The 12508-nt window shown below is 50.2% G+C and overlaps 1 protein-coding gene across 1 annotated transcript; it reads right to left on the minus strand.

The window, feature by feature from the left end:
- Positions 1-420: 420 nt before the first annotated feature.
- Positions 421-11866, minus strand: Nop2 (NOP2 nucleolar protein). The gene is made up of 16 exons (XM_057770325.1): positions 11640-11866; positions 11310-11419; positions 10211-10256; positions 9970-10058; positions 9061-9245; positions 6249-6304; positions 6005-6161; positions 5712-5909; positions 5494-5583; positions 3629-3716; positions 3415-3555; positions 2735-2874; positions 2534-2623; positions 2296-2418; positions 1942-2170; positions 421-1132 (listed from the first exon to the last, which is right to left on the minus strand). The coding sequence occupies exons 2-16, from the start codon at positions 11413-11415 to the stop codon at positions 504-506; spliced, it is 2367 nt and encodes a 788-aa protein (XP_057626308.1). The 5' UTR covers positions 11416-11419; positions 11640-11866; the 3' UTR covers positions 421-503.
- Between the last annotated feature and the right edge of the window lie 642 nt (positions 11867-12508).

Genomic DNA, 12508 nt, shown 5'->3' on the forward strand with positions numbered 1-12508 from the left:
GGAGGGCAGAGGTTATGAGGGCGGGACCAGAGGAAGCCAATGAAAGGCCCTCACTAGAGGTTTAGCCCTGGACCTTTCCGGGTCTGAGTCTGGGCGGGCGTGGAGTCAACACTAGAAGGAAGCCTGACTAGCACTTCCCTAGGGAGCTGGCCACAGCCTAAGATTTCAGCTCTGGTACCTAGTAGGCACCAGCAGCGGAAGATCGTCTTCCCTATATTCCTGCTGTCTTCTCCCCAGTACCCTGGATATGATTCTTTGGCTTTTCCTCTGGGAGACCAAGAAATACAAGCAGCCTATCATTGGTCTATATAGACCTATGATTCAAGAAATGCCCAGCTGTTTCTCTCTCAAGAGACTCCCAGGCCCACAAGCTGCCAATACCCAGCACCTTAAAAAACACAACAGTGACTAGTGGTGAAAATATGTATATTAAATTTCATATGTATGCACAGTGGGGAGGCCATCACTACAGAAGGATGTCAGAGTCTGGTTTGCAAGTCCATTTAAGACAACAGTGGCTGGCTGCTGCCCTTTGTCACAGATTTCCTCCTTTTTGCTGGTGGGGGCCTGGTGGAACTGTGGGGGGACCCAGTGGGGACTGAGGGTCCCTTGGGGGCACCATCCTCTTTTAGGGAAGCAGCTCTCTTGGCAGGCTGTCCTGGTAACTGTTGCTTTCCTTTTTCAATCCTTTTGGTTATCCCAAGGGATTGACTGCAGTCCTTAAGCCTTGGGGCCATGGAATTCTCAGAGGGTGGCGGCACAGCAGGTGAGTCCACACCGCTGGGAGGGGCTTTGTGCTCTGAGAGAGCAGCTTCCTTGGAGGACTTTGGTTTAGGTCCTCTTCGCTTTACTTTCCTCTTCACTCCAGCTTTTCCACCAGGCTGGTCACTCTCCTGGGGCCTGGCAGACACTTGGGCTTTTGGGACAGAAGGGACAGTGGATTTTGAGCTTGGCCCTTTGGAGGTGCCATTCATCTTGTGGAAGGGCTTTCTGGAACGCTGCTGTCTCCCCAGCTGCTGCTTGGCCTTTGGCGCCCCACCAGCTCTCTTGGCTGGCTGACTACTGTTCTCAGACGTGGGGGGGACTTGATCCTTCAGCTCAGGCTCCGTAGGGGTAGTGGCTGCTGTGTTTCCTGAGGTAAAAATTAGAGAAACAGGGAGGTTGTTGGGTGGTGGTGGCAGTGCACACCTTTAATCCCAGCACTTGGGAAGCAGAGGCAGGTGGATCCCAGGGGTTCTTGTTGCAGACAGTTTAACTTAAAGAAAAGAAAGAAGGAAGGAAGGAAAGAGTAAAGTGAGGTGTGTGTGTATGGCAGGGGTTATGAAGTGCTATTCTTAGGAGCTCCTGGCAACTGATGGCTGCTGGGTATGGAGTCTGGCTCCAGGAGATGGTCTCATACCCATCCATATATAGCGGAGAGAAGGTGGTAAGGAAGGAATTAAAGACTTGATCTAAAACACATTATACGAATGAAAAAATATTTTTTAAAATAGTCTTTTTAAAAGTAGGGGTGGGCCCAGCAGGTGGTTTTACCTGCTGGCAAGCCTACGTTGGGTCAGGAGCCACACAGTGGAAAACAGAGAACTCCCAGAAATTATTCTGACCTCCACAGGTGTTCTGTTGCATGCACATGCCCACACATATATCCACACACAAAATAAATAAATCATAAGTAAGTAAGGTGGAGAACAGAGGCCAATGACTGAAGTGAGCTCCAGCTTCCCCACATGCTCGAAGCACACCTCCTCCACACAGGCATCAACTGTGCACACCACACAGGCATCACACCGTGCACACCACACAGGCATCACACCGTGCACACCACACAGGCATCAACTGTGCACACCACACAGGCATTACACCATGCACACCACACACACACACTAAGGAAAGACAGGAAGAGCAAAGGAGATGATGGGAAAAGCAGAGCGAATTAATTACCTGCATGGGGCTGGGGAACAGAATTGGAAAACTTCTTGAACTTGGCAATAAAAAAACCATCCATGTTGTGAGTGTGAGGGTAGAAGCGTCGGGTGGAACGCAGAGTCGGGTGAAAGCGCCTTTCTCGAAAGCGGGTAAAGCCTTCCTGGCCAAAGTCCAGGCCAGTGGGCACCAGTCGCACATTCCTCTTTTTCAAGGCGTAGTCTACCACCCACTCATTCTCCTCCACCTGGACGAGGGGGAGACAAAGCAGAAGGAGCGGAGTCGGATCCGGATCCAAGATGCTCGCTCTCAGAGGCAAACAGCCTTCCTTCCTACCCAGTCTTGGCCAATCTGCCCCTGCAGAGATCTCACCGTAATGGAACAGGTACAGTAGACCAGGTAGCCCCCGGTCTTGGAGGCCGCATTGACTGAGTCAATAGCACTGAGCAGCAGTTCCTTCTGAAGGTGGGCACAGCGTAGGACATCCTTCTCATCCTGCCCAAGAGAACAGGAGTGGAGACTCCATATAACAGCCTGAGGGAGGGACCTGCTGCCTACGGGTGTTCTGACTTCAACACCCCAGCCCATAAGACCAGCCCAGGCCCCTCACCTTGTTCGTCTTCACTGCAGGGTCCTTGGAGATGACTCCTGTGCCACTGCAGGGAGCATCCAGCAGTACTCGGTCAAAGCCCCCCACCACCTGGGGAAAGGAAAGGTCAACCCAATGCTTGCTGCAAAGGGCACTACCAACTTCCCGAGGACAGCGCTAAAACACAGCCCTCAGGAAGCCTCAGGAAGACAAGAGGCCCACCTTGGGGAACTGGCGTCCGTCGTAGTGGCTGATAATGGTGTTGGTGACTCCCAAGCGATGCAGGTTGCCTACGACACTCTTGAGTCGCTCAGCACTGACATCATTGGCAAGGATCACTCCAGTGTTCTTCATCAGCTGAGCTGTGGGCAAGAAGAGGGGAACACTAGGGCTCAGCAGCAGCTCCCCTGCCTCACACTTGCTACCTACCATCTAGCACAGAGCCTGCACGCCAAGTCTCACCCCCGCAAGGCCAACTTCCCTCTGCTTATCCAGCCTGTCCAGTGGGGACCACACCCACCAACAGGGCTTCCACTTTTGCTGACCAGCTTTCTGGTCCTACATACAAAATTACTTTTATTTCTTTCCTTTTCTGAGTAAGGTTCTTCTATAGCCACGGCCTGCCTTGATCTTCTAGTGTTCTTGGAGTACAGGATTGCAGACTCACAGTACCACACCCAGCTCAGAGTGCCAAGGGCTTCCACAGGCATTATGTTCACCTTTTAAAGCCAACCATGGCAAGAGACGATGTAACCAAAATTACTATCCAAGTCAGCCAAGGTCAGCTAAAGAGTTAAAAAACAGAGCTGAATCCGGAGCCTAAATCCCAGAAAATGCCATGAACCCTATATTCTTTCTAAAGCGCAGTCAGATGACACCCACCCAGCCTGCCCTTTCCATACCTATGTAGCTGGTCTTCCCTCCAGGAGCACAACACATGTCTAAGATCCGCTCATGCTCCTGAGGTGCCAGGGCCATGACAGGTAACATGCTTGAGGCTCCCTGCAGCATATAGTGCCCGGCCAGATACTCGGGAGTAGCGCCTGTGAAAGAGGACCTCTGTGGAATGTGCTGGCACAGGGATGCAGCGCAAGGGCTACTGGCGGGGACACTTACCAATAGGCACCGAAGAGTCATAGACCACAAGTCCAGACTTTGACCACTTTCCCAAGGGATCCAGATTAACTCCACGATTGATTAGAGCCTGAAAAAAAGGACGAAGATGTCAAAACCATATATTCTACCCAAAAACAGTCAGGCATGAGAACCTGTCCATGCAGGTCCATGTCACTGCAACGCCAAGCACGCCCACTCAACAACCAGCGACTCTCCTCAGACCATCCAGTGCCTTATGAAGACTGGACAGAGAAAGGGACAACCGCTAGTCATTCTAGTCCTCGGCCTTCAAGTCCCTTTGTTGAGACAGGGTATTGCGATGTAGCCTGAGCTATCCTGCCTCAGCCTTGCAAGTGCTGGCATTACAGGTGTAAACTACCAGATCTAGCCACACAGCCCAGTTGGGGATTGCTGTGGAGTAATTCTTCTGTACACTGTGAAAATTTGTTGCTGTGATTGATTTAATAAAGCAGCTGACCAGCCAAGAGCTGAACAGGATAAAGTCAGGCAGGAAAGCCATTGAGAATGCTGGGAAGAACGGCGGAGTCTGAGGAGGCTGAAGCAGGAGGAGGGAGAAGCAAGATGGACATGCTGTTACTGAGAAAAGGTACCAAGCCGGGCGGTGGTGGCGCACGTCTTTAATCCCAGCACTCGGGAGACAGAGGCAGGTGGATCTCTGTGAGTTCGAGGGCAGCCTGGTCTACAAGAGCTAGTTCCAGGACAGGAACCAAAAAAAGCTATGGAAGCCGGGCGGTGGTGGCGCACGCCTTTAATCCCAGCACTTGGGAGGCAGAGGCAGGCGGATCTCTGTGAGTTCGAGACCAGCCTGGTCTACAAGAGCTAGTTCCAGGACAGGCTCCAAAAAACCACAGAGAAACCCTGTCTCGAAAAAAGCAAAAAAAAAAAAAAAAAAAAAGCTACGGAGAAACCCTGTCTCGAAAATCCAAAAAAGAAAAAAAAAAAAAAAGAAAGAAAAGGTATTAAGCCATGTGACAAAGCAAAGGTAAGAACTATGGGTTAATTTAAATGTAAGAGTTAATTAGTAATATTAAGCCTCCGAGTTTATTTGAGAGCTGCAGGCAGGACAGAAACTTCCGCTTACGGGGACTGTGGCTAGGACTTGTGACTGCTAAAGCAGAGGGCTCTAGCACAAGCCACATCCCCAGCCCCTCTGCCCCACTTTTTTTTTTTTTTTTTTTTTTGCTTTTGCTTTTTTGAGACAGGGTTTCTCTGTGGTTTTTTGGAGCCTGTCCTGGAACTAGCTCTTGTAGACCAGGCTGGTCTCGAACTCACAGAGATCCGCCTGTCTCTGCCTCCCGAGTGCTGGGATTAAAGGCGTGCGCCACCACCGCCCGGCTTAACCCCAGGTTTCTAACTCAGTCAAGTCCATTCCAAATAAGCAGACTACCGTCTTCTGTTAAATAACAACTACAGTATGCATCACTGGAGAGATGGCTCAGCAACTATGCTGTTAAAGAGGACCAGGATTCAATCCCAGCATCCACATGTGGCTCACACCAACATTCCTTAATTCACATGTGGTGCATGTTCATAAATAAGATAAATATTCAAAACGAATAAACAGTATACAAGATAACACTGACTCTGGAAGACTAAAACTGTATGGCTGTGTTTTACTGGGGGCTTCTCGTGGCCTCCTCCATCCCTTAGAAGGCAGCAGTTCATCCTGATGCAGATGTCTCAGCCCAGTCACAGGGAGCAGAGGTGGCAAAGACAAGGCCCTGCTCTACAGTGGCCTAGGCCCTTAGACCACGAGACAGAGAGCAGGTTCTCCTAGCCCACCTGCTGTGGCCAGGTGAGGAAAAGCTGGTCCAGTCCTGAATTAAACGACACTGACTCCTCACCTGAGCAAGGTCTCTGCGACGAGTTTTCAAGGTGTTGGTCCGAAGGGTGACTGGCCGGGGCACCTCATTAGCTTCTAAGAACTCTATCAACTGCAATGGAGACAGTGTTTAGGGACTGGGTCAAGAGAGCCATGGGTAGAGTTGGGGGCGGGGTCCTAGATGCCTTCACACCCTACAAAGGTGAGAAAGGCAGAAGGAGGAGATTGGCAGGCAGGTACCTCAGACAGAGGGAAGATCTCCATGAGTTTGCCCAGCAGGAAGTCTCCATATGAATAGTAAGTGGCCAGATCCTTCTGAAGCTGATTCAGATACTCAGAACGAGACCGTCCTTCTTCCCGCTGAGCCCCAAAATTCCGAAGCACCTCCACTATATCCTGGATCCGCTTGTGAACTCCTTGCAGGTCTGGAGCCTGGGCATGTGGGCCCATTAAGGAAATGTTGCCTCAAGTGGTAGGCCTAAGAAACCCTCTTCTGGTGCCTTCCTCCAACCCTCACTCTACACTCCAAGGATATCCTGCTCCACTTCCCCAGCAGGGGGCAGCACAAAGGCTTCCTCATCCTCCACATTGATCTGCAAATCCCCCTCTGCTTTGCCAGCCTTTGGGGGACCGGACTCAGGCAGAACATCATCTTCCTCTTCATCTGTTTCCTCTTCACTCCACTGACCCCTAGAAACAAGCCGGGAACAGAGGTTCAAGCCAAAACAGATACCCTCCTTCTTCAAATCTCCCCCACCCAGCTGCTGCCAAACTCACCCAGCGGCAGCCTCCCGCGACTTCTGCTTCAGAGCGGCTCTTTCGATGGGCAGCAACTGCAAGGAGAGAAGGGCTAAGGCAAAGGCTCCCTTGTCATCCTGCCCCACTCGTCCTTCCCATATCTAACACTCTCTCAGAAGCAAACAGAGAAGCTAAGGACACAAGTAAGCTCTGACACAGAATCTATGTTATGTGTATTTCCTCTCCAGTTTTCCAAACAAGGTTTCTCGGTGAAACAGTTCTGGTTGTCCTGGAACTCGCTTTGTAGACCAAGTCTAGCCTGGTCACAGAGATCCGCCTGCGTCTACTGCTTCTGTCTCCTGAGTGTTGGGATTAAAAGCGTGCACTGCTACCACCTGGCTCTTAAAGTTTTATTTTTTTGGTTTTTCGAGACAGGGTTTCTCTGTAGCTTTGGAGCCTGTCCTGGAACTAGCTCTTGTAGACCAGGCTGGTCTCGAACTCACAGAGATCCATCTGCTTCTGCCTCCTAAGTTCTGAGATTAAAGGCATGCACCACCACCATTAAGCTGTCAGCTGGTTTTTTACTTTTAAGTGTTTTATTTTATTGATTCTTTTAAACAATGCATGGGGCCGGGCAGTGGTGGCACTCGAGAGGCAGAGGCAGGTGTATCTCTGAGTTTGAGGCAAGCCTGGTCTTCAAAGCGAGTTCCATGATAGGCTCCAAAGCTATGCAGAGGAACCCTGCCTCAAAAAAAAAAAAAAAAAAAAAAAAGAGTATGGGTATTATGGGTTGGGTATTATGGGTATTACGTGTGTTTTCCCTGAATGTCCATGCAGTAAGAAGCCCTTGGAGATCAGGAGAGTTAATTCCCTTAATATGGAATGACAGACAATTGTGAGTCACCATTAGGATGCTGGGAACCAAATCCAGGTCCTCTGCAAAAACAGTCAGGGCACTTAACTCCAGGTCCTTTACTTTTTAAATTTTGAATGTTTTCCCTGTTGATCTGTGTACATTACATGCAAGTAGTGCCCATGGAGACACTGGAACAGAGAGAGCTGTAGTTAGAGATAGCTTTGAGCAGCCATGTGGGAGTGGAGTCAAACCCGGGTCATCTGTAAGAGCAACAAGTGCAGGGTCACTGAGTTCGCTCCAGTTCCAGGCTGGCCTCAAATTCACAGCAATTCTCCTGCTTCAGTCTCCTAAGTGTGGAGATCACTATGCTTGACTCCTTATTTCTTTTGATTGGCTATCGGGGCTGGGGGGGAGCTGAAGACAGAAAAGGTCATGTACACTTATACCCACCCAGCAAGCAGAGGCCAGAGCACGGAGAGTCTGGACAGCCTGAGACACACAGCAAAAGGAAAAACCTCGTGCATAGAGAAAACCCATGTCCTTGGGCCTTGCTCTCACAGTTTCTTCTTCTTTTTTTTTTTTTTTTTTTTTTTTGGTTTTTCGAGACAGGGTTTCTCTGTGGCTTTGGAGCCTGTCCTGGAACTAGCTCTGTAGACCAGGCTGGTCTCGAACTCACAGAGATCCGCCTGCCTCTGCCTCCCAAGTGCTGGGATTAAAGGCGTGCGCCACCACCGCCCGGCCACAGTTTCTTCTTGAATTATTCTACATCTTACTTTATTACTTTGCACATAATTCAAATCACATTTCATTTTTTGTTTCTTGAGGCAGGATTTCTGTGTAGTGCAGCCTAGCTATTCTGGAACAAGCTCTGTAGTAGATTAAGTTGGCCTTGAACTCAAGAGATCCCCTGCCTCTCCCTCTACAGTGCTGGGATTAAAGGCGTGTACCACCCTGCCTAGCTAAGATTTTATTTTACTTTAAACTACGCATGCACATGAGCATCTACGTGAGAGCACGTGCACTTGAGTGCAGATGTACAGAGACCAGCAGAGGGCCTTGGATCTCCGGACTGAAGAGTTGAAGCAGCTGTGATCAGTGCTAGGAACCACACCTAGGTCCTCTGCACGGACTCTTAGCCACTGAGTCATCTATCAAGTTATAGATAGAGGCCAGAAAGGCTTTTAATCTTAACGTGTGAGGCAGGCCAAGTCTACACAGTGAGACCCTGTCTCTAGGAAATAACAGACATGACACCCAATGTTAATTCATCATGTGTGTGAGCTATGACCCATTTACATGCCGGACGTTTCCTGTGTGTGGCATTTATGATGCTCTCTGCCGAGGGCAGTGCTGTATACTATACAAGTTTAGAAAACTGAAGCTTCTGAATAAACACATCCTAGTCATATAATCGCTGGTTCCACAGAAAATAAACCTTTACCCTCATTATGTATCACCTCCCTACCAATAAACTAGATAAAAAGAAATCGCTCTTGAACCCCTGGGCGACTGGCCTGTCCCATCTGGATGGGAAACTTTTTCTCCGTGTTGGGTTCAACTATCAAGGCCTCACATGTCAGGTGAGTGCTCTTATTATTTCAGCCCTGCAACAACTGCTTCATTAAAAATGAGCATTCAATGGGGCTGGACAGATGGCTCAACGGTTAAGAGAACGGGCTGCTCTTCCAGAGGTCCTGAGTTCAATTCCCAGCACCCACATGGTGGCTCACAACCATCTCATAACGGTCATGAGATGCAATGCCCTCTTTCTGGTGTGCAGATGTACATGTAGACAAGAATATACATACATAAAATAAATAAACCTTAAAAAAAAAAAGCATTCAAGCTGGGCGGTAGTGGCACACACCTTTAATCTCAGCACATGGGAGACAGAGGCAGGCAGATCTCTGAGTTAAGGGGCCTGCCTGTACTACATAGTAAGACCCTATCTCAAACAAACAAAAAGATCTGAGAACACACAGAAGTGATCCTCACCTTTCCCTCTTCATCCTCCGAGCCAGAGTCCGCTCCATAGTCATCCACCATGTCGGCATCACTGTCCTCAGAGCCCCAGAGGTCCCCCTGGTTTGCCACAGCCTCCTCCTCAGATTCTTCCTCCTCATCCCCATCACTGTTATGAGCTGGTGCTGGGCGCTTCTTACCTCGAGCCTGAACTGTTCCTGAGAACAGTTAAGGATTTGACACATCCTGAGCAGATGGCTGCCACACTCCCTGTCCCACACCTCTGGAGCCTGTCCTTTATAGCCCTGAGAATGACCTTTGGGGCTGGAGAACACAAACTAACCTTGCCCCGGACCTGAATTCAGTTCCCAGAACCCACACGTGACAATTCACCACGACCTGCACCTCCATCTCCAGTAGAATCAGCATCATGTGCACACACCCACACCCTCCCTCCCACCCCAACATAATTAACAAATAACAGAAACAGAAATAGGGCTGGAGAGAAGGCTCAGCGGTCAAGAGCAGCTGTTGCTCCCGGAGGACCCAGGTTTGGTTCCCAGCACTCACATGGTGGTCCACAACTAGTGTAATCCTAGGTTCTGGGGGATCTGATGCCTTCTTCTGCCCACCACGCGCATCAGGATACATGCGATACACACTTACACATTCAGGCAAAACACTCATGCACATAAGATAAATTGAGACAGTTTTTTTTTTTAAAAAAAATAAGATAAAAAACAATCTTAACCAGGCATGGCAAGACACACCTTTAATTCCAGTACTAGGGAGGCAGAGGCAGAGGATCTTTTTGAGTTCGAGGCCAGCCTGGTCTACAGAATGAGCCCAAGGACAGTCAAGGCTACAAAAGGAGATTCTGTCTCAAACAAACAAAAATAGATTTTATATTATCACACAGCAACTGGTCCTATTTTCACTAACCTTTTGACAGCGCTCCAGGTAATGTTTCAATTCTAGGAGACTTATTTGGCTTAGAGACTTCAACAGACCTGGACCGCCTCTTGGCTGCCCTGCAGATACAGAAAGTGAAGACATGGGAACACGCCTCTAGGTTCTGCTACCTCCCACCTTAACAAGGAAACATGGCAACGCACAACTGGCCCTCTTCATCCATGTACCAAGCAGCTCCAATTTCTGCTAAGCCTGGGCATCCAACACTCACCTTTTCCGAGCACGACTAGACAGCCTCTTGAAATTCTCATCACCAGCTGTTAAAAAGGAGCAGATTAGGAGTTTAAGGGAAACACACAAAAAGGAAGCACAAATGTAACTAGGAAGAGGCTGCTACACTAACTAAAGTGTTACAGCGAGAATTAGTGATGTGGCTCAGTGGTAGAGTGTGCGCTTGGCAGGTACAGGCCCCGGGGTTCACCCAGCAACAGGAAAGAAAGACACAGGGCTACAAAGTATAGTCAGTGTGCAACACTCTGTAACACTTTCCTAGGAGTTAAGGGGAGATATGGAGGCTGGGCTGATGGGACAGCTTGGGCCAAGAATGGAAAAAGCCCCGGGTTCCATTCCATAGCCTCCACCAAAGGGGGGAGGGGGCAAAAGGCATAGAGGTGATGAAGCGGTCATCTACCTGATTGTTCAGCAACCAAATCAAACCAAAAGGGACATTCTGATGATAGCAGAACCTCAAAACCTTTTCTCTGCCCTTTCCTTTATTCTCAACTCAGTTATCAACTACAGCTCTACAAGAAATTGCAGCGCTTTCCATTGTAAGACACCCAACTCCTCAGCATCCATTTCCTAACGAAGCCTCTCTCCCAGAACTCTAAGATCTAACAAGCGATACCATGTGTCCATAGAGTTGAGGATCTCTTTCATGGGGCTGTGACTGGCCAATGCTTCAATAAAATGCACCTTCCATTCAAAACCGGACACCAGCTCCCTACGCAGTCTTTTCTCCCAAGCAGTGTTTCACTACACAGCACTCTGACCCCTGCTTTTCATCCCTTCTTCCAGACAATTCATGACTGGCCTGTCCCTTTCCAACTCCTGTTTGCTAAAACCAGGCTTGGCAAAACCTTTCTAAATTCTTCATGAGAGCCCCTTTTCTGGAAACGGAGAACGGCACCTCTCCTCGCACACCCGGGTACCCGTGCCCCAGTGGCATCTACTCTACCTTCCAACACGGATGACTTCTGTCCTAACAACTCACATCTATGCAGCAGGTGAAGGCGGACGCGCAAACGGGTCGAAGTTATGATACAAAATGGACCAGGGGCCAGGCGGGGTCAGGGAGCTACGACCCTCACCTGCAGGCAGGAACCTAACCAGTTCGGTCTCTGCACCCTTCTGTTTCCGGGCTTTTCGGCCAGGTCCACGCTTCTCCTTCTTCGTAGGGTCCAACTTACGCCCCATGGTGCTAAAGCAAAGAAAAACGGGGGGGGGCGGCGTTGTGGATACTGAAAGGGGAACGCAGGCCACAGGCTCGGCGATATTACCCGGGAAGGAGACCCGCCCGGCCCAGAGCCATGCTCGCGACCCCTGATGGGGCCCCTCAAGGCACTCCCACCAAACCCTGGCACCGTGCCCCTCTCGGCGGGCCCAGGTCGAAACCCTTTTCCGGGATACCGCACACGCACCTGAAGCCTCCGCCTGGCTAACCTGGCTCCCGGAGACTAAGCGGCTCCAGCAAAGGCCCTCTCCACGTGCACTCGGCGAAGAGGTCCCAGACAGCGAGCCGACAAAGTGTACTGCGCACGCGCAAAGGTCCTCCGGACAGCGCCCCGCCTTTTCCGGCAGGGGCGCCGGAACGGACACAGTTTAGGAACACAGGCGTCACCGGCCCCGGCGGTTCAGGGAGGGAAACGTGCGGCAGCCGGCTCCTATTCACTCCGCCCTCCCGCCGACGTCGGCTCCCCTCCGAGGGTTCCAGTTTAGGACGCCCGAGACCGCCAAGGTTCTATCTAGAACCGCAGCACGACCCTTGTCCTGGCATCCTGCGGATTGTCTTAGATCTCAAGATCGCGAGGTCCCACGTCTCCGCACTCCTGCTCCCAGGTTTTGATTAGAACCGCTTTCCTTAAGTAAGCTAATCTTCCCCTCTTCATTTAGCCAGAAACACATACTCGGCCCTCCTCCAAAGCAGCACTAGATAAAGAACTTTCCAGGCGGTTAAGCCTGACAACCAGAGTTCATTACTGGACACACATTATTGTGGACGTCGGGAACCAACTTCTGCAAATTGCCCTTTGACCTCCACGTGTACAGTAGTCCTCCCCACAATTGTAATAAAGAAAAGTTATGAACAATAAGCTGGGTGTGGTGGTGGACTCCTTTAACGTTAACCCAGCTCTCTGGAAGCAGAATTTGAGGGCAGCCTCAAACACACCTCCTTAATGCTCACTCAAGAGGCAGACAGGCAGTTCTTAGTTCAATGCCAGCCTGTCCAAAAAAAAAAAAAAGGCAGGAGGTGGTGGCTCACATCCACTTGGCACTCGCGAGGGAGAGG

This window comes from Chionomys nivalis, chromosome 1, assembly GCF_950005125.1.
Source record: "Chionomys nivalis chromosome 1, mChiNiv1.1, whole genome shotgun sequence".
Classification (NCBI taxonomy): Eukaryota; Metazoa; Chordata; class Mammalia; order Rodentia; family Cricetidae; genus Chionomys; species Chionomys nivalis.